At 52.7% G+C, this 23,463-nt stretch overlaps 1 protein-coding gene across 2 annotated transcripts; it reads left to right on the top strand.

The window, feature by feature from the left end:
- The first annotated feature begins 9,130 nt into the window (after positions 1 to 9,130).
- On the top strand, positions 9,131 to 23,299 carry SLC35F6 (solute carrier family 35 member F6). 2 transcript variants are annotated; one of them, XM_004781376.3, is made up of 6 exons: positions 9,132 to 9,360; positions 17,864 to 17,936; positions 18,692 to 18,863; positions 19,115 to 19,327; positions 20,061 to 20,171; positions 21,632 to 23,299. In XM_004781376.3, the coding sequence occupies exons 1-6, from the start codon at positions 9,284 to 9,286 to the stop codon at positions 22,099 to 22,101; spliced, it is 1,116 nt and encodes a 371-aa protein (XP_004781433.1). In that variant the 5' UTR covers positions 9,132 to 9,283; the 3' UTR covers positions 22,102 to 23,299. The 2 variants fall into 2 exon arrangements, with proteins under 2 accessions (XP_004781434.1, XP_004781433.1); XM_004781377.3 differs by lacking the exon at positions 19,115 to 19,327 and having other exon boundaries at positions 9,131 to 9,360.
- The last annotated feature ends 164 nt before the right edge of the window (positions 23,300 to 23,463 follow it).

The raw sequence follows: 23,463 nt of genomic DNA, 5'->3' as shown, positions 1-23,463 counted from the left end.
ACATATCGGGCAACCTCGGGAATAAATTCCTTGAAGTGGTATGGCTGAGATTATCGGTTAGGACCCATTTTGGTCTCCTATACCAGAAAACCCAAGCTAATGAGAGCTTAAATCCTGAGGACCTCTCACGTAAAACAAGTCTAAAGGCAGACGTCCAGAGGCACACGGCAGCCGCATGGAGGAGCAAAAGGTAAGCCTGTGAAAATTTGATAGATAGCACCAAACTGCTGTCCTCAAGGGCTCTATGGCTTCATTTCCCCCATCAGTGTGGAATGTTTCCCTACAGTCTGGTCAACATCACATTGTCATACTTTGTTTAAAATTTCCCAATCTAGGGGCACCTGGTGGCACAGTCGGTTAAGCATCCCACTCTTGATTTCTGCTCCGGTCATGGTCTCAGGGTTGTGAAATGGAGCCCAAAGTTAGACTCTGCATGAGCCTGGAGCCTGCTTAAGAGTCTCTCTCTCTCTCCCAGGGCGCCTGGGTGGCTCAGCTGGTTAAGCGTCTGCCTTCAGCTTAGGTTATGATTCAGGGTCCTGGGATCGAGTCCTGCATCAGGTTCCCTGCTCGGTGGGGAGCCTGCTTCTCCCTCTCCCTCTGCCTGCAGCTCCCCCTGTTTGTGCTCTCTCTGTCAGATAAACAGATAAAATCTTTTTTTAAAAGATTTTTATTTATTTATTTGACAGAGAAAAAGAGAGATCATAAGTAGGCAGAGAGGCAGGCAGAGAGAGAGGGAAGCAGGCTCCCCACTGAGCAGAGAGCCTGATGCCCGGCTTGATCCCAGGACCCTGAGATCACAATCTGAGCCTAAGGCAGAGGCTTAACCCACTGAGCCACCCAGGCACCCCTAAACAGATAAAATCTTAAAAATAAAAAATCTCGGGCGCCTGGGTGGCTCAGTGGGTTAAGCCGCTGCCTTCAGCTCAGGTCATGATCTCAGGGTCCTGGGATCGAGTCCCGCATCGTGCTCTCTGCTCAGCAGGGAGCCTGCTTCCCTCTCTCTCTCTCTCTCTCTGCCTGCCTCTCCGTCTACTTGTGATTTCTCTCTGTCAAATAAATAAATAAAATCTTAAAAAAAAATAAATAAATAAATAAAAAATAAAAAAAAAATAAAAAATCTCTCTCTCCCTCTGCCCTTCCCCCTGTTCACACTCGCTCTCAAAATTAATTAATTAATAATAATAAAGTGAAATAAAATTTCCCAAGCGCCTGGCTGGCTCAGCCGTTAGAGCACGTGACTCTTGATTTCGGGGTTGGGAGAGTTGAGCCTTACGTCAGGTGTAGAGATTGCTTAAAAATAAAATCTTTAAAATAAATAAAACTCCACAATCGAATAGGTAAAAATGGTATTCATTGTTATTTTAATTTGTATTTCTCTTATCAAGAGTAAAGTCAAACATCCTTTCATGAGTCTAAGAGGTATTTCCTTTTCCATGGACTATCTGCTCATGCTCGTTGTCCATTTTCCTTTTGTGTGTCTGGTCTTGTTTGTATTGAATTTTTGTTACCACCATTCTTAGGAAGCAATTCACATCCTGCAAAGTTCACCCACATAAAGTGATGTCTGTCAAATTTTCACAGGCTGTACAACCATCACCACCATTGAATTCTAGAACGTTTTGTCTCCCTCACAAAACGAAACCCAGTGTGCCCATTATTAGTCTCTGTTCCCCCCAACCCGGGTCCTCACCATCCCCCAAAGCAACCACTAACCTCTTTTCTCCATAGTTTTGCCTCTTCTGAACATTTCACATAAATAGAAGCATATGGCAAACCTCTTTCCCTCAGTGCTTTGTTTTCAAGTCTCATCTGTGTGGTAGCAGGCAACAATACTTCATTCCTTTCATTGTAACATAATATTCCGTTGCAGGATTACACTTTTTAAAAAATATTTTATTGATTTATTTAAGAAACAGAGAGAGAGCTCGAGCTAGAGGGAGGAACAGAGGGAGAGGAAGAAGCAGGCTTCCCGCTGAGCAGGGAGCCCAACTTGGGGCTCGATCCCAGGACCCAGAGATCATGACCTGAGCCGAAGGCAGACATTTAACCAACTGAGCCACCCAGGTGTCCCTTGTTTTGTATTTTTCATTCTTCACTTGATGAACAGTTGGGCTGTTTCCACCTTTTTTTTTTTTTTTTTTAAGATTTTATTTATTTATTTGACAGAGGGAGAGAGCTTGGTCCCGAAACCGGGAGATCATGACCTGAGTCATGAGCTGAATCAGGAGTTGGACACTCAACTGACTGAGCCACCCGGGAGCCCCTGGGTTGTTTCGGTCTATTGACTATCATAAATAAAGCTGCTATAAAACATTCATGTATCTGTTTTTGGGTGGATCTATGTTTTAATTTCTCTTTGACAAATACTTCAGAGGAGATTGCTTGGTCTATGGTAACTCTCTGTTTTGACCTTTTGAAGACCAGCCAAACTGTTTCCAAACAGCTGCACCATTTTCCGTTCCCATCAGCAGTATAAGGTTTCAGTTACTCTTAAACCTCTCCTGTACCTGTTACTCCCTTCCCCCCTCCCTGCTTTTTTATAGCCGTTCTAGTAAGTGTGCATGGCCCCTCATTGTCGGTTTGATCTGCATTTCCTTAATGGCTAGGCATGGCTGAGCTCCTTTTCCTGAGTTTATTAGGCATCCATGTACCCTCTTTGGAGAAATATCTATCACATTGATTTTTAAGACCTCTTTAAATGTCAGGGAAATTAGCCCTTTGTGACATGAGTTGCAAATATTTTTTCACAGTCATATATCTTCTATTTTATTTATGCCTTTTTCCTCCATGCAAGGTTTTGTATCACAGCCAGAAAGGCCGCAGCAAATGAATGGGGGTGGGGGTGGGGGGCGATAAACACTCAGCCCATAAAAAGAGCATTTTAAAACAAATCATTTCAGCTGTAATGACTCCAGGCTCTAATAACTAAGAACTTCTTTAAGAAATGTAATCATAGGGCATAAGGGTGCCTCAGTCACTTAAGTATCAGACTCCTGATTTTGGCTCAGGTTGTGATCCCAGGGTCGTGAGATCCAGCACCTCCCTTCCCCGGACCCACCTACACGCCCTCCCCCCACTCAACTCAACTCAACGTGGAGTCCACTTGATGTCCCCTCTCTCCTTCTCCCTGTGCTTCTCCCCACCCCTGTTCACAAGTGCTAGCTCACTCTCTCTCTACATAAATACATAAATAAATAAAACTTAAAACAAACAAACAAAAATAAATGTAATCGAGACACCTCTATCACGAAGGCAGTAGCAAGAATAATGGATCCCTAAAGATGTTCTTGTCCTCGTTCCCCAAACCTGTGACTCTTACCTCATGTGACAAAAGGGACTTTGTAGACGTGATTAAATTAAGGCTTTTGAGGGGCACCTGGCTGGCTCAGTTGGTAGAGCATGTGACTCTTGGTCTCTGGGTCATGAATTTAAGCCACACGTTGGGCCAAGAGTTTTGACTTGAAAAAATAAATAAATAAAAGTTTAAAAAAAATAAAACTGAGATGGGGGCGGGGAGGGGTTCGGCTGGATTATTCAGGCACGTGGATCAGAGTCTGAGAAGGAGATCTGATTCCAGAAACTGGTCAGAGTGATATGGGGCCGGGAGCTAAGGAGAACAGGCAGCCTCTAGGAGCCACAAGAGGCAAGGGAACAGATTCTCCCCCTTCCTCTGCAGAAGGAACACAGTTCTTGATTTTTGGTCCAGTGACCAAATTTCAGACTTCTGGCTTCCGAAACAGTCAGATAGTAAATGTGTGTTGTTTTCAACCACTATGATTATGGTAATTTGTTACAGCAGCAATGAGAAACTAATACAACTTATAAAGTTTTAGCATCATTGTCCAGACCACGTTCAGTTTCTCCCAAATATTTCACAAACGTATTTTTTCAGTTAGTCTGTTCACAGATTATATTGTTTTAAATGTCAATAAGCATATACAGGGCCAGGGGTTGTTTTTTATTATGATCTGGTTTAAATCTAATTCGCAAAAACTGAATCTGTGGGGTTATGGACGTTGGGGAGGGTATGTGCTTTGGTGAGTGCTGTGAAGTGTGTAAACCTGGCGATTCACAGACCTGTACCCCTGGGGATAAAAATATATGTTTATAAAAAATAAAAAATTAAAAAAAACTGAATCCAAATAAATAAATACATAGTCCATAAATATAGCTCACAAATCACTCACTACTCACCTGGACAAGTCACCTCCATTCTGGACCTAGACTTCCTAATCGGAAAGCAGTGGGGTGAGGCTAGACAAGGTATTCCCTTTGGGATCCCTGAAACTGGATGCAAAGGAGGGAAGGTTCTCAACCCCGTCTGCGCCTTAAAATCCCCTACAGATGCCCTCACTCCTCCTCCAAAGGGTTTTAAACATGGGAGCCTGGGGCTTCTCCTGCATGAGGCCCACTTCCCAGAGGCTGGTGTAAATTTAGAGACTTAACAGAGTCTGGAAAAGAAAATATCCTGGGCTTACTCAATAGCATGTTCAAAAGAAGCTATCTGCTTCATGACACATCCATTCAATTCAGCCATCATCATGGTTCATTCTCCCTAAGCAAGGGAGCTGAGCTGTGGGCCAGACCAGCGAAGCTGCCAGTCTGAGCAAATGACATACAGGAAGCCCAGTGAAATTTGAATTTCAAATAAATAATGAATCATCTCTGAGATCTTTTAGTATAAGTGTACCCCCAAACAATATTGGAGATATGCTTATACTAAAAAATGACTCATTGCTCATCTGAAATCATATTTAACCGGAAGTCCATGCTTTATCTGGATCTGACTTGATCGAGCTCCCAGAGGACCAAGGCAAACACCTGCTTCCGGGACCTAGCGACAGGCTCCAAAGGAAGGCGGGAGGAGGTCCCAAAAAGATGTTAAGAAAGAAAGGCAGAGAGAAGGTTTGAAAATGACCTTCTGAGAGTCTGAAGCTGGAAGGAGCAGGTGACTCCTAATCTAATCATCTTCAGTCACCATAGAAACCACCAAAGTCCTTGGGTAAAAGCTGGTGCACTCCAACATCTACAGCCTCTCTACCTGGATAGCTCATTCACATTCCTCTCCCAGGACAGGTCTTGTCGGACCTGGTTCCACGGTTCCGGTTTCTCTCCCAGGAGACAGCTGGGACCTGATCCGGCCCGCTTCCTCCCAAGCCTCGTCTTCTTGCTGCCAACCACGGCCTCAGATGGCTACGCTGCCACAGCCACCCTATTGGGAGAGATCGCAACTGGATACCAAGCCCCGAGCCCTGTGTCGCAGAAAAATCAGAGCCAGAGAGCAGTTAAAGCAATACAGATAGATTTTATTTAGGACTATTGCAATACAGGAAAAGAGACCTTGGTGTGAAATGGGACTCTATTCCAAATACAGCCTGGGCAAGTGGGAATTTATAACCAAGAAGTAGGGAGGGGAGGTCAGTGCACGGAAAATGACTAAGAGGGATAACTCAGATTCTGCCTAAACTGACCGAACAGGATTCTTGCTGAAGACAGGCCCAGAGGATCAGACATCGCCCGGGAGACGGTGGAGGATGAAGAACCTAGCAAGATATGGAAAGAGATCAGATATGGAGAGTAGGGGGTCCAGTTAAACCAACTTAGCACGGCTCTTGCCAAAACTGGATTTTTATTGAAGTGCCCATACGAGTGAGGGAGAGGATTCAAGAGCTCACCTAAAGTTTGATCAAGCAAAAAATCTTTGTCACCTGTCTATGAGGAGGTCACATTCTAGCAGGGGAACAGGACACAGGAGGGAAATGGCCCAAGGACATCCAGGAAAAGCTTGTTCAGAACAAAACGGGTTTGACCTGGACTGTCTGTCCACATATCTCTGTCCCTTCCTGGGTAAAGTTACTCTCCTAATTCAAAATGTGATTACATTGATTGGGGAAATGTTCAATCTTTCAGACTAGACACAGACAGGCAGTCAGCTTTGAATACAAATGCAGGAGTTTTCAGTGATGCATCTTCTATTTGACTCTGGAAACTAGAGGCTCTTTGAAGGTAGCATGCAAATTTGTTCAAAATGTCCCCAGCCAGAAAACTGGATCATGCACTTATGCAAATCATGAGATGTGCTTTTTGATGCACAGCCTCGGGTCCTGTGTACCTCTCTGCTGGGCCAGCCCTGACCTCCGAGCAGGGATACTGGCTCTCCCCATGGGGCCTCCCACAGCACTTCCCCATCTGTCCTCCTTCCCTTTGCACACAAGCGCTGAATGCTATTGTTCCCATTTTACAGATAGAAAAGTAGGGCACTGCGTGATGAAGCAACTGAACCATGGTCACCTTGCTCTAAAGGCCAGAGCCAGCCAGAAGCTGCCCTCCCTCTCTTCCCTAGTGTAGGGCAACTTGCACAGATGTCAGCCCACTACTGAAGATTCTTCACTTTTAAAGAAATATGAAAAATGTCCTATCTCTGTCCACTAGCCTATCCACACAGCATTCTGTGGAAGGGGCATCCTTAACACTTAGTAAATTTCTTCCTTTGCTAAAAATTTGCTAAATTTGCTCCTTTTCATGTAATGCCAATCCTCATGGAAGCTGTTGTCTTTTTTTCTTTTAAGAGTTATTTATTTATTTGACAGTGAGAGGGAGAGAGAGAAAGAGACCACAAGCAAAGGAACAGCAGGCAGAGAGAGAGGGAGAAGCAGGCTCCCTGCTGAGCACGGAGCCCAGCGTGGGACCCGATCTTGGGACTCCGGGATCACAACCCAAGCCAAAGGCAGACACTTAACTGACTGAACCACCCAGGCACCCTTGCTGTTGTCTTTAATCAAGACAATCAAATGTGAGCAATTATAAGACACTGTTCTTCTGATGGCCGAGAGCACCACACAGAGAAGATGGGCCCGCCTTTGATTCTGTACAGGCTCAGAAAGTTTTGAGGTTTGGTATGTGGCCACGTTACTTAACCCAGGAAACCAAAATTATGAGGCCAATTTGTATCCAACATACACATTAAGCTCCTCCCTTGAATTTCACCAAATAAGAATCTAGAGGATTTTGCAAACATTCCCACTTAGATTCTTCTCTACTTCAAACTGCTTCTCAGGCTTTCCATCTCCTGAGGCTCTGATGCCTTAACCCCAGGCTCACTGCCACCTGTGGACACTAATGTCAACCCTAGTTTTTACCTGTAAAGCCTAGCCAGTTTGGCAGATACCTGGAGCCTCACTCTAGGTCACCCCCCAGTGTGAAGGCTCACTGGTCACCCCCCAGTGTGAAGGCTCACTGGTCATACCCATGGAGGTGACCAACCAATAGTTGTCTCAGCCTAGAATGCCCCCTTCTCCACCTGGAGCAATCCTGCTTCTCCTTCAAGTCCCTGCTCAAATTTCCCTGGGTTTCCAGCTTTGTGGGACTGCTCTGAACACTGAGATCAAGTAGAGGTGGACACAGACAGGAGCACTGAGTCAAGATAGCACTGACCGTCACTGTCATGCTCTCGCTCCTACTCCTCTTGAGAAATCCACCCCCTCCCCAATTCCTTCTTCCCCTTACACTGCTGCATGGTGACTGGTGTGCCTGCCCCTCTCCTCCACAAAATCCCAAACTCCTTGAGGGAAGGGATCTTATCTTGCTTGTCTTTGGGGCCCCAATTCCCGGCTCTGGGCCTGATACTTTGGGGTTCTTGATGTATATTTGCCAGTAAATCCTCCTGGGAAAGCAACTTGACGAAAGGTCAGAACACTGTGATAAATTAAAAGTCATTGTATGATGTGGCTGTGGACACAAAGACTGTGCTGCTAGTGACATCATATCGGGGTGGTGACACCACTGGCCATTAAGAATATTTACTTTAGGACAGAATCCTTGACTTGTGGGGAAAATGATCCAGAGCCCCACTGAGTGTGTCACTGTGACTGTAGGAACTGTCTCCAATAGGGATGGGGCTATCCAGCTAGTGTAGTCTGCTCTGTCTGACTTCATGCCTCCCTACAGGGCCAGGGTCTCAGTTAATATTTTTTTATAACTCCATGGATTCCTTTGAAATCACATGAAACTAGTTGTGTTATGGAGGAAAAGAAACTCAGAACTTCTTCTGTATCTGCATCTCCCCCACTGACTGAAGACTGCAGGCTCCCAAGAAGGAAGCAGAAACGTTCCCAGAAGGTCTGTGGATCCCAGACACACTCAGTGCTCACTCGCGCCCCTGTGCCATCCCACCGGCATTCCCTCCTCTAGGAAAGCCCTTCCCCTAGTTACCTCCAACCTTTTGTCCAGAACCCCACATGTGCCCCTTCCCTGCCAGGTCTTCCTGCAATAAAGGGGTCTGGTACAGTCTCTTCAGAGTTCTTGCGATTCAACACTGGTCATTTTCACAAATTCAAGGAGTCTCAGGGTGAGAACAAGGAGTTGGCAGACAGGTCTTATATCTGTACCTTAAGAAGTAACAAGATTTGCAGTAAGGGGGAGAATGTGTCCACTAGGTTTGAAGGAGCTGCCCCAAGGCTTTGCACTCTAGTGGGGTGACACGGAATGGGATGCAGACTGGAGGCCTGGAGATGAGGACAGAGGACAGCCAGGGAGCTGAGAACTCGGATTTTAAAAGCCCTAAATCCTCACCAAGCAAGACCACTAGGTCTTTCTGCCACAGATGCCTCAGAGCAGCATCCTGGGTATCCAGGAAGGAGCACTGGTGAAGGGGCTGTGCCGAAGGCACGGATCTGGGGGAGACTGAAGAAGCTACACACATACCCCCACTCCATCCCTCACTAGCATGACCCTAAGCTTGGCTTCTCTCAATTTCCTTTCCTCAGCTATAAAATGGGTCTCCCGGGGAACTGGAACTAGATTCCTGCGCCACATTTCTGGAAGATGTGAACAACTCATCCAGAGACACGTTCCAGGCTTCCCTGGGGGTTCCCTGTACAGAAGAGATTCCCAGGAGTCCTATCCACTCTGTGATGTTTCTGACATCATTCGGCTTGCGATCTCCTTGAACGGTTTGCAGAACGCTCTGATATTCACAGTGCGTTCTCGTTGTACTGTCCCCATCAGCCGCTTCTACAAACGGGAAGACCTGGGCCTGTAACTGGCCACTGTCACCCTGTGGACGCGAGTGAGCCAAGGGAAAAGCCCAGCGAACCCGCCCCGGGGGCGGGGCCACGGCGCGGGGCGGGGCCGGGCCGGGCCGGGGCGGCGTGGGTCACGTGACGCCCGGCCCGGAAGCGCTCGCTCCCGAGACCCCCGGGTGACGGGGTCGGGATCTGCCTTCTGGAGCGACCGGGAGGGTCGCGGGGGCCCCTGCAGTTTTCCGCTCCCCGCATCCGCCGCCATGGCCTGGACCAAGTACCAGCTGTTCCTGGCCGGGCTCATGCTTGTCACCGGCTCCATCAACACGCTCTCGGCCAAGTGAGTCCGGGCCCGGCCGGGAGGGGTGGGAGCTCAGCGGGACCTGCCGCGGCCCGCGAGGGCTCTGGGGACCCCGCGCACCTTCCTCTTCCTCCCCCTTCTCGGCTCTCCTTTCCGGGCTTCACCGGCTCGCCTCGTTTCTCCAGTCGGTTCACGCGGCTTGGGGGCCCCCAAGGGGCGAGCAGCCCGGAGAAACATGGACCTAGGCCGTGTGGCCCGCTGCAGGATCCTAGCCCCGGCTTGGATCGCTGTGTGCTTGATCCCGGCGAGCCCCCTCCCGACTCCATGCCTCAGTTTCCTCATCTTTAGACCAGTTCCCTCTCCGGCCCCTTCCAACGCGGGCTGGAGGCTAGGCCCTCCAGGAGCTTTGGGCAGGGGTGGGGTGACAGGGCGCTCCCGCACTGTGCACGCGGACTCCAGTAGAAGCCGTGTGAGCGTGGCAGGCTGCCGCGACAGACCTGGGGATACCCTATGGGCTCCTCACGGAGGAGAGGTCACAGCTGGGCCTTGACATTTTGGTGGGATTTCTACTTCTGGCCAGACATTGCTTCAGGGAACCGCAAGGCCACATGGAAGTGTTTGTAACTAGCACCAAATGCCCAGGCCGGATTTTATCCCACAATCAAAGAAGAGACTTGTTATAAGTGATATGATGAACCGGGTGGTCAAGATGCAGGGTAGTTTAGTGCAGGGAAGACCACTCCAAGGCTTCTGCTGGGCCGATGCGGGAGGGAGGAGGGGGCAGTGAGGCAGACAAGGAGGGGACAGGTGGGGGAGACCAGGTGCAGAATGAAGCCATAAGGCCTGACCCACAGGACCAAGAGAGACAAACAGCCAGTGACCCCTCCAGGGTTTTTGCTGGGAGAGCAAAAGTGTCATGAACCCAGACAGGAGTCTGGGTGCACAGTTCAGCTCTGATGCAGAAGGGTGGGAGCTTGTGAGACGGTGAAGACAGACCCCAGGAGGTTAGGGAATGAGGCCCCAGGGCCGTCATGAGGCTGGGGGGCGGGGGGGTGGTGTTGTTGAGCATGCCTCCTTGGCCATGTACAGGAGACCCAGGAGGCAGGTCCTTCTCTTGGCAATGCTTTGTCGCTTGCTCTGTCCCCATCTCCAGGCAGGGCCCTCCTGCCCCACCCTGTTTACTGTCTCAGAGCCCTCAGTACCCAGATCCTGGCCTTTCTCTGAACCTATCCCAAGAGGCATTTGGAGCAGAGTAGACAGTGTCCCTGTCCCAGCCAGACCACTTCCAGCCGGGCCCTTCCAGGCTCCGCAGCAAGGCAGGGTCACATCGGCGACCCTCTGGGCTGTGCTTGAGGCCCACTGTGGGGTGGGGGGCTAGTCATCTCTTACTCATTTTTGAGGTATTTGTTCACATGCCCCAGGGGAGAGGTCTGGGAGGAAGGTACCCTGTCCAGTTCATCAGACGTGTATAAGGGACCTACAGGGTGCGAAGCACCGTCTGGACTCCGGGAAGGAGGCTGAAGTAGCCAAGAGATCGTTTGAGATGCTTAGGGTAGGAGGCGAAGCAGGCAGAGCATACACACCTGACAACCTCAGTGCCCTCCCTTCTCCAGAGGAAGTGGAGTTCTAGGTGGACACCACTGTCTCTTGTTTGTCTGCATCTGGATTGTGAGCTGGTCTCCTGAGCCCTGTGGCCTCCTTCACTATAAAGGAGACTCAGCCTGAGAGCTCCCATCTCAGGATCTGAATGCAGCAGAACGAGTCGTCCATCTGTCCATCTGTCATACCATTCAAGGTCTCAGTCACATGCTTAGAGAGTGGCTCTATATTTCCCGGGGTTTCTGTGCCCAAGGAGAGTCGAGATGGCCAGTTATTACTGGAGTAAACTGACTCAGCTCCTTCCTGGTCAAGTAGGAGGCCCTGGGATTCTTGGCCCCAGGAGACCTTGCCCTTGCAGGCTGCCCAAGAGGCAGGAAAGAGACTCGCACGTGGGGACCCAGCCTTTGGACCTGTCCTATGCCAGGTCACCTGATATGGGGCCTTTTGGGAGCCTCCCTAACTCAAATGGGTCCCAGAGTTAGGCCCTATACAGGGTTCTAAGGCCAGACTGTGAGAAGGACACCCTCCGAGAGAAAATATGAGAGAGGGGCTGTGTGCATCCTGGTGGGGATTACTGATGTGAAATTACGCTCTGACCTGCACTTCCTGGCAGGGACAGACGAACTAAGATGGGACCACAGCGAGTCCCTAGCAGCTGCCAGATCAGGAAACCGAGCTATGGAGAGATGGAACTGCTTACCCGGGGTCAACTCAGCTGTTCCGTGGCAGAGTTGATATTTGAGCCAAAGTGATCTGGCTTAAGAATTCAGGTTCTTCACTATCAATATGGAGTGAGGCTAGGGGTTTCTCAAGTCATTTTTCAAGGCACTTAAAGCTGTTAGAAACAGGGCGCCTGGGTGGCTCACAGGGTTAAGCCGATGCCTTCGGCTCGGGTCATGATCTCGGGATCCTGGGATCGAGTCCCGCATCAGGCTCTCTGCTCAGGGGGGAGCCTGCTTCCTCCTCTCTCTCTCTCTGCCTACTTGTGATTTCTGTCAAATAAATAAATAAAATTTAAAAGCTGTTAGAAACATAGAAATCTCCCATCCTAATGCCTACAATTTATAGTCTAGGTCCCACGAAAAGTTTCTTTTAGTGACTAACTGGCTGGCATCAGAGTGGGGACCAGAAACTAGGTCTCGGTCCTCTTACAGACAGTGCCCCCAAAGTCCCACTTCCTTGGGGATCCCCTCTTACATCTCCCCACAGAGTGCACCCAGTCCCAGCCCTGTGGAAGTTGCAGTGCCACAAGCAATGGCTTCCCATCCCCCCATCACCAGAGTGCCCGCCCTCTGGGATGGGGGAACGGGGGCAGGGGGAGGGGGTTACAGTACTCGTGGTTCTCGTTTAGTGTCTCCAGTAGTCTCTTTCGGTTCCTTGACCTGTAAAAGGTCCTGGGAAGATGAAACTTGGCAGAGGAAGTGGGTGAGCACCTACCCCCTGCTGTGCGGGGACCACAGGGCAGCTGTCCCCTGGAGGAGGCCACTCTGCCTGCTCAGCAGTTCTGGGTAGGCTGCAGGAGATGGAGACGGGGCTGCTCTTACTGGGGTGGGGACAGAGGCTACCCACCAGCCTGGCCCTTTGGCCTTGTCCCTGGTCCTGGGCCTCTTCAAAGGGCCCCTCCAGTCCAGTGGCTGCTTCTCCTTTCTGTGGCTGCTTTCTCACCCCTCACCCAGACCTTCTGCCCATGGGTCACCTGCACAGCAGACAGTCCCCACCCCCCCGTGGGGTCTTGCCCATTTCAGAGCCCCATTGTCCTGAACCCAGCTAGGGTCCTACATGTCAAGAGCCAGGGTCAAGCAGGTGCTCATTAAGTGAGGCTCAGATGCCCTCCAAAAGTCTGCAGGCTGTGAAGCCCACCCAGCTGGAGAGAGGCCAGGGGGTGGCTTCCCCTCCAACAATCAGGCCCCTGGTGCGGGGACCCCAGCAGAAAACTGGGACCCCTGGATCTCTAGTAGGGAAGGACTCTTACCATCCTTCCTGTGCCAGCTCTAACTTTTGCCTTGGTGGCTGACCCCACTCTTAAATTCCAGAAGCCGGCCTGGGATAATTGCTTCCGAGGGCTTCTTGCAGCAGCCATGGAAAGCCCAAACCTGGAGGGTAGTGTGTAAAGTGAAGAGAGCACAAGGAGTGGGAGTTATGGGAGTCGATGAGTCACAGGGGCCTCGCCAAGCCTCAGGTTCATCTGTAAAATGGGCGTGACTTCCCTCCCTTCAGCCCAGGCACCAGGCAGGATCTACCGAGGAAGATTGGGTAATACTTAGAGGTCTCGTGATTGTTTATCACCAACTGCTGTGACACGGAAGAGTAGAGCAGCCCCGCGGCCTTGCTGGAGGTTCTAGGCAGGAGGAAGGAGCTGACTCACTGGGCTGGAGGAGCAGGGGGAGCCAGAGGAAGTGGCAGAGATTCTGCTGGGGTACTGGACACCACTGTCAGACCGAAGCAACCACATCTGCCACTTCCTCAGTCTCTCTGCACCCGCCACCCTCACGTGGCCGCGCATGCCTCTCAGAATGCTGAGCTCTGAGTTTGGCCAGGCCGGAGTGACTCACCCCTGGCCAGGCAAGCCCGCCCCCAGCCTGCCTGCCGAGGCCCCTCCTAAAAGAAGCCAGTCTCCTGATTCAGTCGGTAGAGTGTGCAACTCTTGATCTCAGGATCATGAGTTTGAGCCCCATGTTGGGTGCAGAGATCACTTTAAAATTTTTTTAATTAAAAATTAATTTTTTAAATTTTTAATTAAAAAATTTTAAATTAAATTAAATTTTAATTTAAAAAATTGATGAAAGAAGCCAGTCTCTGCCAGCAGAAGGCATCTTCTCATGTAGCATCAGCCTGACTCTCGAGATCGAGGGTCCCCCAAGCCACCTCCTGCCCACGCCACTGTGGCCTGCCTTTAGAATAGGCTGTCTACAGAGGGGAGAGGACCCATCTGCAGAGCCTCCTCTCTCCGCCTCAGCCAGGGGAGTGGGAAGAATCTGCAATAAGAAGGTGATGGGAGAAAGTCAGGTGCCGAGGAAGGAGCAGGGAGCAGGAGGTGAAGACCCCTGGGGACGAACCCCCTCTCGGCACCAGATTGAGTCCCTCGAGCGCTCTCTGATCCCTGGGGCTGTCTATCTTACATTATGTATTACTTTTGACCATTCCTCGGTGTTGGCCTCACTATCCCCATTTTATAGATGAGAAGACTATTAACTTGTCCAGCCTGTGAGACTCAAAAGTCATGAGCTTTCCAGGGATTCTGCTGCCTTTTCTGAATGCAAATTCAAGCAGATGGATCTGGCCCTAGACCTGCCCGTTGTTAACCGTATGGGTCCGCACTCGGCTCTCGCCACCCCTCCCCCACAAGCCACGACGTCCCGGTCCGTAAAATGAAGAACATGAGTGTCCAGCATAGGCCTGGCATGGAGTCAGTACTCAGTGAGTGGTACATTTATCAAAACATACAGCAAAGTGTTTTTGCAAACAGCTGTCCCACCTTAGGGGCCCTTGCTGTCCTCCCCTGTTCAGCAGAGGCTGGATTCTGGCTCTTGTTCTGTGCTCTCTGGGCTCCATCGGTGCCTGTGCAATGAGCTGAAGCCTGTCTGAAGACCGGGGTGAGACACTAGACTCCAGCCCCGAGTCTCTGCGGGCCTGAACTCCTCCTTGCCTGAAGGAAGGCTGGAAAGGGCCGCCGTTCCCCCACTCCCCACCCTGACACCCAATCCCTTGGGCCGCAAGCCCGCCCTAAGCGTCCAGATACAAAAAGACTCCATTTCCCAGGCTGGGAGCACTGCCAGCCCCAGCTTGTTGAGGCAGACCCACCCCTGGGGGAAGCAAAGGAGGCCCTGGGGGCAGGAGAGAGAGCCCGGCATCAGCCTTAGAGCCAGCTCTGCTCTCAGTGCTCACCCCTGGGGGACAAGCCCAGCCGGGCCCACTGGCAGACGGCATCTCCCCTGGTGGGAAATGAGGAGTCATGCAGACCCTGCCCATTTGCCAGGGCGAGTCCAGAAATGCCACTGGTTGAACAAAGGAAAAATGTCTGAGCTCCTGTATGCCGGGAGCTGGGGAGCCAGAAGTAGAGAAGTTGCTGGACGCTGAGCTTGGGTAGCGGCTTGAACGCATACAGTGATGGGTGTGTGAGTGGTCATCACCGTAAGCTGTGTGGGCCACAGCTCAGGGGTAGTTCAGGGAGGCGGCTCTACCACAGGGTCTGGGGGTCTTCTGGAGCCTGCCGTGAATCTGGGTGTACTACCATGATGGGGAAGGGGCTTGCTTCCACACATGCCTGTTCCCTGAGCTTCTAGGTGACCTTTTTGGGCTTGGCAGAACCTCCCTTGTTTCCTCCTGGCTTCAGCTCTAGGAATGTCCATCTCCGACTTGCTCTGGGGCAGTTGGCTCTGCACTTTGGGAAAACAGGGCCTCCTTACTCTTCCTCGCTTCTCTGTTACACTCAGTTGCCTCCCGCAGGCCCTCCCAGAGTGCTCTCTCTGCAAAAGCAAGCCTGACCTGCCTTGGGGGCTGAGGGGCCACACCATTGGTTTGCGGCCCCCACCAGTATCCCACATCCTGTCCTGTCTGGGGATCCAGGGACCAAAACTTGCAGCAGATGGGGCAGAAATGAGACCCCGCAGAGCAGGCGGTTTCTTGAGTTGTGGCTTTCTTTGCACCGTTGGTACTGGGACTGGTTACAGCCTGGTCCCCTGACCCAGATTTCTCTCCGCATTTCCAACCAGTCCTATGAGACTTCCCCACCCTTCAGCTCTCCTGAAGACCCTCATCATTCCCAAGAACCGCAAGCCCTCCTAACTGTCCCTCCTGGCATCTCTGGGGTGGGTGAGGTCTTCCACTGTGAGTGAGCTCACTGTGAGCCAAGTTCGCCCTGGCCCTGTTTTTTTCAACAGCCCTGGGGTACGTTCAGATCAATGAGCAGATGTGGTCTCGCCCTCAGGGCTGATGGGGAACCCTACCGCATTCAGCCTGCCCTTCCTGCTGCCAGTGTCCACGCCTTATGCCCATTCCCAGGCTGTGGCAAAGAGCTCCTTGTTCCCCTCCCTTCACTCAGGGCACAGGGAAGCCAGGGCTGGCCAGGATCTTTGTCAAACCCAGCCCCTACCCAAGGTCCCAGGCTTGCTGCCCTGTTGGGCGGGGGACTCCGGAGACAAAAGGCTTCCCCCTGGCTTTTGAAACCTCAGGCTTGTTGCAGAAATGAGCCAGTGGGGTAGGGCTGGGGACTACCACGTGGCTGCTCTTCACAGGCATGGCAAGGAAGGACGTTTAAGAAAGAGAAGTCCCAAGTCTTGTAGTTTAGAGACAGCCACTGCCTAGGTGCAGGGCGCTGCAGAAGAAATGGGTCCAGGGCCCACAAGTCGCTGCCCTATGGTAGCATTGACTCCAGTCAGCTGCGTGATGTGACAGACTCTGTTAGAGCCATGTCCGCGAGTGACAGGGTGTGCAGTGTGAAGGAGGGGCTGCTGTCTTGCCAGGCTTGGTCTGGGCCAGATGCCACACACTTAGCTCTGGGCCTGGGACTCCCTGAGTGCTTCCAGAAGTCAGCAGTCAGGGAAGTGAAAGGTTAGAAAGGGCTGGGGCTGATTAGCCACAACATGAGAAGCTTCAAAAGAGGGTAGGAAAGTCTCCAAATATCTAATGGACATTTTAAAAAAGATTTTATTTATTTATATGACAGAGAGAGAGAACACAAGCAGTGGTTGAGGGAGAAGCAGGCTCCCAATCCCAGGACCCCAGGATCATGACCTGAGCCAAAGGCAGATGCTTGACTGAGCCACCCAGGTGCCCCTAAAGGACTTTTAAATGAAAGAGATTGGACAAGACCCCAGGGACCCAACAAATCCCAGCCAGAGTGAAATTGGGGGGCCAGGGTTTTAGTGCATGGGCAGCAGATAGTGCAGAACAATTGGTGGGAGCTGCCCAGGGCGCTGTGCTGCAGAGGATTCTGGGCTTTTGTCTGGTGTTGCTGGGAAAGCGTGCCAGACTCAGTGACGCCATCTGTCAGGGTGCTGGCTGGGAGGCCACTCCACTAGTGCCATGTACTTGCCACCTGCTCCCCCATCAGTGCTAGAAAGACCCCCCAGACCATTCAGGTTATAGGAAGGTGACCACCTGGTCTGTGTCAGGAAGTCGTTTCCCAAGGGCCCGAATGCCCTTGCAGAACACAGGCTTCTGATATTTTTGGTTCCATGAGTCCATCTGACAGTCAGTAAAGCCTAGAATATTGTTTTTTAAATGTGCAGTTAGGGGCACCTGGGTGGCTCAGATGGTTAAGTCTGCATTCAGCTCGGGTCATGATCCCAGGTCCTGCGATCAGGTCGGGCTCCCAGCTCCGCGGGGAGTCTGCTTTTCCCTCTCCCTCTGCCTTTCCCCTGCTTGTACTGTCTCTGTTTCTCTGTCTCAAATGAATGGGTAAAATCTTTAAAAAAAAATGCAATTAAAGGTTTGGATTACAGAAAAGCCACTTACGTTGAAATAAAGTTATCAAAACATTGAAAAAGCCAATTTGTGATGTAGTAATATGTGTATGTAGACGCTTCTTGACACAGAACATTGTAAGTAGTGGGTCTAATCACTGTGATTTTCTAGTAGCAATGCATGTAAATGCCACTTCCCGGTACCTACAAGGACTGACATGCCGGGAAGAGTAGCCATGACGTGTGTGACAAAATCACAGGTACTGTGGGGCTACATTCACAATGTGAGGAAATGCTACATTTCAGCTAAAGGTTTCTAGCCCACCCCACCCCACCCCACCCCCCCGCCTTGCTGATCCCAGATGAAGACTTCGTGCTGCAGGAGCTGGCCTCTTGGAGTGGAGTCTCTCTCTGAGCCAGGTCCCCTAAGTTTGGGCTCTTGGTGTTGAGAGGAGCAAACTTGTCCGCAGACCCTAGGGCCAGAGTTGCAGAGCTGGTGCAGTGCCAAGGCTTTGACCTTCTCTTTCTCTCCACTGCAGATGGGCAGACAACTTCATGGCCCCAGGCTGCGGAGGGAGCAAGGAGCACAGCTTCCAGCATCCCTTCCTCCAGGTATCCACCCCATCCCTCCCCACCTCCTGTTGGCCAGGCCTCTGGTCAGGTGTCCCCTGTGAGACCCTGAGGCTTTCTCACGTGGGGTAGAGCCTTCCCCTGCTTCCAGAAGAATCATCCTCTCCCTCCCTGTCTCCCTCCCTCCCCAGAATAGAGGCCAGGGTGTGAGTGCCCACAGAAGGGGGCAGAGGGCACAGCCCTCTCTGGGAGGGCTGCCTAAGTCCCGGGGAGCAGGCATGCCCAGGACGCTATAAGGCAGCCCTCACATGTCCTTGTCAGGACCCATCTGGAACATATCAACCCCCGTAGCAAAACCTGCTCTCCATCCTTGGGAAGCCCATACTCCACTGGGACGGGGCAGACAACATAAACAGAAGGCACCTGTGGCCAGACAAGGAGGCAGAGCCTCATACTTCAGCCCCTGCTCTCCCAGCAACTTGCTCCATGGCCGTAAGGAAGTTCTAGAGCCTCTCTAGGCCTCCGTTTCTCCATCTAGAACTGACCGGAGGTTGGCCTTAGATTGGTGGTTTTCAGACCAGGCTGTCTATAGCCTCAGGGTTTCCATCGAGATGTTTCTAGGGATTAGGGCTTAGACCTAGGAGGTAGTGTCTGGCCTTCCACATACAACAGCTCTGCTTTTGTCTGGTATATGCGCCAAGTCACAGGAAAGCTTCCGTGTGAAGACGGGCTGTGTTAAAATTCTGTCCAAGGTGATTCTCCTCCAGCTGTGAACTTACAGGGTTCCGTCCCTGCAGGCTGTGGGCATGTTCCTGGGGGAGTTCTCCTGCCTGGCGGCCTTCTTCCTGCTTCGGTGCAGAGCTGCGAGGCACCCAGATGCCAGCATGGATCCCCAGCAGCCCTTTAATTCCCTTCTTTTCCTGCCCCCTGCCCTGTGCGACATGACGGGGACCAGCATCATGTATGTGGGTGAGTAGCGGGGCCAGGCTGCGGAGGGCTGGAGGGGGCACTGGTGAAGCAGCCGCCCCTACCCCAGCTCACCTCACACCTTCCCCGTCCCAGACTTACACACATGCGCACACACACTCACGCACATGCGCAAACGAGCGAGATTTGCTGAGCACACACTGTGTGCAAGGCATGTCTTCAGCCCTGAGGGCCCCACAGTGACTGGATAGCCTTGGCCCTCAGGAGCTCACATCATGTGTCCCCTCTCCCAGCCCTGAACATGACAAGTGCCTCCAGCTTCCAGATGCTTCGGGGTGCGGTGATCATATTCACGGGCCTCTTCTCGGTGGCCTTCCTGGGACGGAGGCTGGCGCTGAGCCAGTGGCTGGGCATCCTTGCCACCATCGTGGGACTGGTGGTCGTGGGCCTGGCCGACCTCCTGAGCAAGCATGACGATCAGCACAAGCTCAGTGAAGTGATCACAGGTGCGACAAGGGGTGGGGACCCAAGGGCTACCGCTCCTGGTCTGCCCTCCCTGGGAGCCCAGCACAGTCGGTCACCAGACTGTTTGCAAGCTCTCCTGTGTGCCAAGCTCCAGGTGAGGGCACACAGGGGACGTGGGCCGGCATCTGCCCACGAGATGACGGCTAGAGTGCAGAAAGGTGCAAGTAGCATGAGAGGGGGTAGATAAGGAGCGGGAGGTCAGAGGAGGGAGGTTTGTCCTATGATAAACACGCACAGACTGCCAGGTCTGGGAGGGGGAGCGACCGCTGTCGATGGAGCGCTCACCTAGTACCCAGCCTGGCAGCCTACTCAACAATGACAGGACCCTTCTGGTCCTCGGAGGACGGACTAAAACTGGAAACGTCTATCACCAAGTCTCTTGCATCTCAGAAGACCTGCTTATTACCCCCACTGTGCCCCTCACAGGCCTCTGGATCTTCTAGAGCCTCAGCCCAGAGTGATAACATGCCTGTGCTGCTGGCCTGCGCCAGTCCTCAGGGGCCAGGAGACCAGGCATGGGGCTGCCATGACTGCCTTGTGAATCATATGGGACCCTGCCAAATCAGGGGCTCTGGGAGTTCTCATGTCCCTGCGGGAGCCGTCCACCCCAGCACTGGGCCCACCACCCTACCAAGGACCCTGTGGCTATGCTCCATCCCCACCCCCATTCCCACTCCCTGCAGCCCAGCGTCACCCTGGCTCCCTTCCCCACAGGGGACCTGTTGATCATCATGGCCCAGATCATCGTCTCCATCCAGATGGTGCTTGAGGAAAAGTTCGTCTACAGGCATAACGTGCACCCTCTGCGGGCAGTCGGCACTGAAGGTGTGTGAGCACAGGGGCTTGGGGGCTGGGGTACGGCTGCTGCGGGGGCACCCTGGACGGTACCTTGCGGAGGGGATGCACAAGCAGGAGTTCCAGGCGAGGTGCCATGGCCCACGGGGAGGGGATGAGCCCCCTCCCCAACTCCTCCCTCCCTTTCCCATGAGTGTGCTAACAGAGACTCTGACCCAGGAGCTTGGGTTGGGGGTGGGGAGGGGATGAGGTTGAGGATGAAGGGGATGTGCGCCCCACTCTAGAGGAGCTGGCCAACTGGGAAGGGCCGGACAATGCATTTGCACTCAGACCACTCAGATGACAAGCACATCTGAGTGTCTTCAGGACAGGGAAGGTGGTGTTCGAACTACAGCAAGAGGGGGCAGGAGGGAAAACTCCAGACGGAGTGAGGACGTGGAGAGCTGGCCCTGAGTGGTGAAACCAGGAAGGAGTGGTTGGTGAGATACAGGTTTGGGGTCGGGGTAATGATCAGGAATTAACTAGGTCAGGGTCTTATTATGGAGAATCTTGAATGTCAGGCAAGTGGATTTAATCCAGACTTTTTTTTTTTTTTTAAGATTTTATTTATTTATTTGACAGACAGAGATCACAAGTAGGCAGAGAGGCAGGCAGAGAGAGGAAGCAGGCTCCCTGTCAAGCAGAGAGCCCCATGTGGGGCCTGATCCCAGGACCCTGGGATCATGACCTGAGCTGAAGGCAGAAGCTTTAACCCACTGAGCCACCCAGGTGCCCCTAATCCAGACTTTAAATGACAGAGAGGAGCGACCAAAAGTTGTTGAGACCAGAAGTAAAGACCAAAACCTTTAAGCTTTGAGGATATGAAGCCAGTGGGGCGTACTAGCACAACACCAGCCACCTGGGGCCTGTGGCCCCGTTTGGGAGCTGTGCGAGCGCCACGGACTCCTGGCACGATAGACCTCTCCACCCCTTACAGCGTCACACCTTGTGGTGTCCGCTCGGTTTTGTTCCCAGAGACTCTGAAGGGAGCCGTGCTCTGATTCACATTCTGGTCGGCTCCCAGTTGCAGACCAGTGACCCCGAATTCTAGAACTATGTTTTTCCATGCTTGTGAGAACAAGCATTCGTGGCTGCAGCTGCCGTTCTTTTGTAAATGAACACAATAGAGTTGAAGAGCGCCAGAGAACATGGGAAGGGTAGCTGCTATTTTGTGACAGTGCGTGCGTGGGTCTGTGCCTGTGCATACGAGCGCTGGCCACGGTATAAAATATAATTTTTATTCTTGGTCCAGTTGGAAGACATGATGAGAGTGGAGCAGGGCAGCTATAGCCCCCTCAGTGGGGCGCTGTGAACTCGGGGTGAGCAGGAAGGAGCTGGCGGGAGGGCTGGCAGAAGAGGGGAGGGAGACCAGTGCGGCTCAGCTGGGCGAGGGGGGAGGGGAGGGGCCAGAGTCGAGCAGAGAGAGCAGGGTGCTCCCTCCGCCCCCACAGGCCTCTTCGGCTTCGTGATCCTGTCCCTGCTGCTGGTGCCCATGTACTACATCCCGGCCGGCTCCTTCAGCGGAAACCCCCGCGGGACGCTGGAGGACGTGCCGGACGCCTTCTGCCAGGTGGGTCGACAGCCGCTCATCGCCCTGGCGTTGTTGGGCAACATCAGCAGCATCGCCTTCTTCAACTTCGCGGGTATCAGTGTCACCAAGGAGCTGAGCGCCACTACCCGCATGGTGCTGGACAGTCTGCGCACCATTGTCATCTGGGCCCTGAGTCTGGCGCTGGGCTGGGAGGCCTTCCACCCCCTGCAGATCCTGGGCTTCCTCATCCTCCTGATGGGCACCGCGCTCTACAATGGGCTGCACCGCCCGCTGCTGAGCCGCCTGTCCAGGGGCCGGCCCCCCGCAGAGGAAGGCGAGCATGAGAGACTGCTCGGCGGCTCCCGGACTCCCATCAACGATGCCAGCTGAGCCTCGCATGGGTTCTCCGCTGCTACCTGGATGCACCTTGTCCACCCTGAGGCCGAGGCTGCTCGGGCTGGTGAGCCTCCAGTGGCCTGTCCCCGAGGCCTCACCCTCTCCTCCCCACAGACACCCCCCCCCCGCCAGGGCAGCTGCTACCCCAAGAGATGACCAGACACCCAGGTCCTCCTTGGTCACCACCCCCTGTGCCGCCCACACAGGACTGAGTACGGTGACCTACCCCTGCCAGGCTCGCCTGCAAGCCCCTCCTGCAACACGAACACTAAATCATGAAGTGGAATTGCAGGAACGAACAACCCTACGATTTTCTCCTAAATCATAAGCTAAATTTGGTTCTCCAGAGGAGAGAGGTCAGTGAACACATTCAAACCGGAACTCGGTACCATGTTTTCTAGGATAGGCTATTTGCTAACCCCGCCATGGAGATTTAAGTTTTAGCTGGACTGTGCCACAAACTCGGCATATGTCCCCCAGCCCATTACCTAGTGGCCCTGAGCCTTGGGGTCCTCGTCTGTAAAGCAGAAGGTGCAGCTGCTGTGGCTTTGGTGCCTCCAGCCTCAGCCGGGCCCATCCTCTGGGAAAGGAGGAGCACCTTCTTTGGAAATGCTCCTCTGCCCACGGTGCCTCCTCCCCATGCCAGTGCAGGCATCCTTGCTCCCACACTCTCAAGACCTCCCTGCCCGGGGCAGCGGGGAGGGGGATGATGGGGAATTCCAAGTAGCCTTTAATAGCAGCTTTTACGAACTCTTCACCTTCCATTTTAAAGATGAGAAGACTGAGGCCCAGAGATGTAAGTGGTTTTGCAAGAAGGCTCTCCTGCTGTAGACTCTGGCCATGCCCTTGGGATCCAGAGCACATCTGGACCTCAACCCTACCCTCAACAACCCAACTCCACAGATATCCCTCCAGGGTGACAAATTTACTAGCACTGCGCCATTTAGAGTAATTCTGGTGTCCTGGGCATGTGTTAAGTGCTCAACGGTAATCCTTCGGTGTAACAAGCCACACGGGTGGGTGCAGATGAGGAAGCCATGGCCCAGAGGTGCTTCGCGGACTTCTTCACGGAGCCTGCAGTCCCAGCTAGGTTTGCCTGATTCCAGACCTACAGCCCCACCCACCATACAGGTCTCTCTGGGGTCTTTGGGGTAAATTTTCCATGGCCAGAATAAAAGCTTCATGTGCTGTTGCTCTTGTCTGCCCCCCACACAACCCTGAAGAGAGGGGACTGGCATTGGGGACCCCAGGGAGCAGAGCAGCCCTTCCTTGCGGAGTTCCTCACTCCGTGGCAGTTTCTGGAGCCTCAGACCATTTTTCTGGGCAGCTTCATCATAAAACAAAACACCGAATGCC

Source organism: Mustela putorius, unplaced genomic scaffold, assembly GCF_011764305.1.
Source record: "Mustela putorius furo isolate JIRA1106 unplaced genomic scaffold, ASM1176430v1.1 tig00000281_pilon_pilon_pilon, whole genome shotgun sequence".
Classification (NCBI taxonomy): domain Eukaryota; kingdom Metazoa; phylum Chordata; class Mammalia; order Carnivora; family Mustelidae; genus Mustela; species Mustela putorius.
The sequence above is the reverse complement of the archived record's forward strand: the minus strand, read 5'-3'. Positions and strand labels throughout refer to the sequence as shown.

Bases quoted from the DNA above. Each gene is read 5' to 3' on its own strand.
- SLC35F6 (XM_004781376.3), top strand. From the start codon at position 9,284: ATGGCCTGGACCAAGTACCAGCTGTTCCTGGCCGGGCTCATGCTTGTC. The intron at 18,864-19,114 runs GTGAGTAGCGGG...CCCCTCTCCCAG, and splicing joins GACCAGCATCATGTATGTGG to CCCTGAACATGACAAGTGCC. The intron at 19,328-20,060 runs GTGCGACAAGGG...CCTTCCCCACAG, and splicing joins GCTCAGTGAAGTGATCACAG to GGGACCTGTTGATCATCATG.